Genomic DNA, 4,583 nt, shown 5'->3' on the forward strand with positions numbered 1-4,583 from the left:
GGGGGGAGGTGGGAATGAGGATGGAAGGGCGGACAGAGAATGGTCCGCTCACTGGAAGTTAAACTCTACGAAGATCAAATTGTGAATCCGAGGCTGCGCGAACTGTCCGGGACTCGCCAGAGGGTGGAGAGAAAGTGGACTCTCTGCGACACGACAGGGGTAGCCGGGGACCGATTTAATTAAATTCTAACGCTTTCGGGGGAACGAAAGCGAGCGAACGCGAGCGAGCGAGCGAGCGAGCGAGCGGCGTCGATCGCGCGCCGATACCTACCTTATACCTCCGACGACGCGACGTTTCCCTCCCAGGATCGCTGCACGAGGAATTGACGATGATCTGGACCGACGCGACGCGACGAGACGCGATGGGGCCCAGGGTCGTTCGAAATTATTTCTTTCGCCGTTACGTTGACTCCGCGCTTTCGTGTGTCGGGCTAAAGCTCGTCAGGGGAACGCTATTGCGTTCTGACGAGGCCAGGGGACACGAACGCGCGAGCATGTGGGCGAGCAGGGGAGCGGTGGGGGGGGGGGGGGGTGGGGACCATTACGGTGGAATTTCATGACTCCAAGTGGATTGAAAAGTTTTTGATGTTATTGGACGCCGAACGTCAATTTCGTCGTTGCGTCGAGTCGCGGCCGTTAATCGGTACCCTGTGTGTTGTCGTCACGTCAATAACGAGTTCGATAGAATTGCGCGCGACAAAGGTTTCCGGTATTATTTCGAAATTATATCGTAAATCCGATTTATTTCACGTCGCGAAAATGTTTGTTCGCTCTATTCCCAATTTTTTCCTCATGCGTTAGGTACGCGCCGGGTATTAATATAAAATGGATTGCTGATTTTTATTTTTCTCCATTATACAATCCTCGTGTGAATAAATTATGCCCTCACAAACGCGTATCAGCTTAAAACTGAAATTCTGCTTTCTGTTTTCATATTTTATTTTTATACCCTGATGTAACGCTCGTTGCCGCAAAACAGGTGTTTTCCAGTATAATTATCTGTAATATAATTAAATATAGATTTAAATAATCAATTATCCAAAATCAAAATAATTCGTCAATTATATTTAATATACAAAATTAATTCAGTTGAAATACAATAGACGCGGATGTTGCGTGTAGGCGATCGTTATGAAATAAAGCGTCTATTCTGCTATTCGCGCAAAAATATTATGCATATTTAAAATAGTCGCGGTGTTTGCGTAAAAGATTTATTGTTCATTCTGCCATGCGCTATATAGCGCCACATCCCTGAAAATTCATAAATGACGAGGGTATATGACAAAGGCGAGCATATTGTAAAATGCGCAAGGTCCTTGGTGGAAGCGTTTCCATGGAGATATCATCGCGGTTGGCCTATTTCCAACTATGAGGACGTACTCGGCGGCCGCAAATATTTGCTAATTACAGTGTAACGCCGTCTAGCAAAAGCTATATCAAGTGATTACTGCTGCTAGTATTGCTTTTGATCTCAAACGTTATCGGCGATCACGCGGATATATGTCCGATAATCGCTCGAGCATCCTCTCGATATCCTCTCTCCCCTCCCTCCCCCCGTCAAATATCCCCGGCGCACCTTTGCGCGATTTTTCAATCAGAGGCAATATTCCCGGGCAGTAGCGCAAAACCGGGATAAACTGTTGAGGGGCGAAAAAAAAAAAAGCGCGCGAGCGGATAGTTTTTTTGTCGCGATCCGCGACGATGCATATTCCCTCGCTATTTTCACAGCCCCTGCCGGCCCTTCCCTCCCTCCCGCCCCCGTCATTTCCCGCGATGTTTATCCTGGCTGTCTATTTTCGGCGACGTAACTTACACCTTACACACCCGGGGATTCGCGATGCGTACGCACGCACGTATACGCACTGTTTTTCTAGCAATCCGTCACACGTATACGCGCATAATACCCGTGTTCCGTCGGCCGATATATAGGCGGATCGGCGCCCGCAATAGGCGCAAGCGCCGACCGGACTCGTCGTCGAAAACGACGGCGTTCGGACGTTCGTTCAGTCGCTCGGCGCTCAGTCGAGTACCGACGTCGTCGACGGCGACGTCGTCTACCACCCCTTGCGGAGACCCCCCTCTCTCAGGACGCCCACCCCTAGTCTCGTCCTCGCGCAGCCCGCAGTGCCATGTGATCGTCTCGCCGCTCTCGTCGATCGCGAACGCGCTCGATCACGAACGACTTATGACACAGCACGTGCACACGAAGTAAACATCGAAATAACGCTGGCGACTGTTGAAATTCGCTTTTCTCTGTTCTACACGCTATCGGGATGGACGCAAAATTTTTCTCGCAATAGTTCCTTGACGATGATTACGAAGCGCACTTGAATTTTTCCGAGCGTAGGAATCGAGAGACTCTTTGGGTATATTCGGCGCGGGCTGACGCGGGAAATGGCAGGGCACGTCCGTGGATGCAGGAACCACGTGCGAGCGGTCGGTGCCAAAGGGAACGATAGGATTCCCCTGCGATTCCCGACGACGCGGTGTTGAAGTTGAAACTAACTAAAACTGGCCTAGGCAGGTGCGTGTGGCACGTACGGAGTATGTAAGACAATGCGGTGGTGTGGTGGTCCCTGCGATCTCCTGCGTCGCAAGATCTTCATCCTTCTTGTTCTGATCGGCTGCAGCGACGGCTATTTCAATCTGTTCATCAGCCGCGCTCAGGTCATGAAGCTTTTAGGTATGTAGGGCTCCTCTACTCGATGTTGACATAAAGGAAATAGGCGTGCAGGCGAGAGGAATTAAATGGATGGTCACCAGCTATAGAGCGAATTAAGTATGCCGGAAGAATGTATTTTATTTTATATAAATCTGTACGAAATGTATCTGAATGTATACGTACGGGAAAAAAGAAAAATGTCTGCATTAACTGTATATTTTATTCGCGTACTTGACTCATACTGGTGTCCATTCAATTGTGTCCGTGAAACAATGTGAAATGTTTCAATATAAATTTCCTGTTGGAACGAATATAGATTTAGTAGTTTTGTTTGAATTTTCAAACATTAAAATTGAAATATATGACTCGAAACTTTAAATATGTGTAATCAAAAATTTTATGCATTCTATTCGAGTGTAATCGATGTAAAATTGAAGCGTCATCTAGTTTTTTAATTAATAAATAAATAAAAAATGACTTTGTAAAAAAAATCTTTGCTACTCAAGTTTACGTGTACAAATGGAAATTATTTAAAATTTATTACAAAGTAAATTTGCAAATAAATTTATCCAACGTCGACTAAAGACTTAATTATACCTGATTTATCCAATGGAACGATCTATTCTCTTCTTGCGACCGTGCCGTTTCTAACTCGCGCACGAGCGTTAGTTGCAAAAGCGTTAAAACGCTCGATCGGCGTTACTTTTTTCCATTCAATCTAAACTCTCGCTTACATTTTCGCGTGGCGGTAAACATGAAAATTTCCTCCCCCGCGGCTCGTTAACAGGTCCCATTACAATTGCGCGTTGGGCGCGGTATTTTCTGAAAGTAAACGAAAGCCGGCGGGCGCGCGAAAAAAAGGTGCATACAGAGAGAATCTGCGCGAGACCGGGCGATTACTGTGTTGTCGCACCGACGACAACTCGTGCGTGAAGAAGTCGCACAACTAACGATAAAAATCACTTTAAATGAAGAATGATCTTACTTTAAATATATGATATAAATAGAAAAAGGGAAGATAAGCAGCGACGCGGCGACAAAGTTGAGAGGATTAGTTTTAATACGACGATAAAAAAAAAATCAGATTTTTCTTAAAATTAGCATGCACGAGACGCTACTAATAAAATAGAATACTATAATTTTACATTTTCATTGTGCAAAAATTACATAACTTTTTGTTTGAATCGGGATCCCTTAATTAATTAGAAGACTACAAACCAGAGACTGTACATATCCTTTCTTTATCTTGGAGCAAACAAAGGTGCATATATGCGTATAACGTAAGCGTAATAATGTTAATTAGGATCGGAATATTCTCTTTCCGCTTTTACGTTTATAATTGCGAGCCATTTGTGATTGTGTTATCCCTTGTACCTTATCTAATTCCGTCTCTTTAGCGTTTGCATCGTTCCGCATCCCGCGTACAGCGCAATTAACGCGATTGTAACGCGTCGCGAGGGGAAAAAAAAAACCCTCTTTCGCGAGACTCGTCTCGGGACACGGTTTTAACGAACGCGCGGGTAGAAAAACTTCAGGGTCGTGCGTGCGGTATCGGCAGTGGGGTGGGGGTGGGAGGGGGGGAGGGTGATTGCGCGCTTTGTGGCATCGCGAGCGCGCGGCGGCGAAATCGCGGAACGGCCGGCGAAAGAGCGAATTAACGTCGGGAAACGCTTATGGCGGGAGCGTGGCGGAGTGTCATTTCAGCAATTTGCGGCACGAGCCACTCGTTTTATAATGGTCGCCGGGGCCGAGGCTCGCGCTCACGCGCGCGCGCACGCTACGGAGAGAAAGTCTCCGTTCCATTCGATATCACTTTACGGCCCCGTGATTCATATCCGCGCGGGCGGTGGCACCGCGCTGCACCGTGTGGACCAGTTCGCGCGTTCTCCACTCGACGTCGGTCGATCGGGGGGGGGGTGGG

At 47.1% G+C, this 4,583-nt stretch overlaps 1 protein-coding gene across 3 annotated transcripts in view; it reads left to right on the forward strand.

Annotated features, from left to right (window-relative positions):
- Positions 1-4,583, forward strand: part of LOC105462437 (tyrosine-protein kinase Drl) — an 80,988-nt gene that overhangs the window by 3,564 nt on the left and 72,841 nt on the right. The window contains exon 1 of one of the 3 annotated variants that reach the window (XM_011709028.1): positions 2,012-2,683. The exons of the other annotated variants lie outside the window; for them this stretch is intronic. Coding sequence (XP_011707330.1) covers positions 2,557-2,683 — 127 coding nt within the window. The 5' untranslated portion in view covers positions 2,012-2,556. Of the gene's footprint in view, positions 1-2,011; positions 2,684-4,583 lie in introns of those variants that run through there. 3 annotated transcript variants of the gene reach the window in all.

The sequence above is a fragment of the Wasmannia auropunctata genome, unplaced genomic scaffold, assembly GCF_000956235.1.
Source record: "Wasmannia auropunctata unplaced genomic scaffold, wasmannia.A_1.0 LD336099.1, whole genome shotgun sequence".
Taxonomy (NCBI): Eukaryota; Metazoa; Arthropoda; class Insecta; order Hymenoptera; family Formicidae; genus Wasmannia; species Wasmannia auropunctata.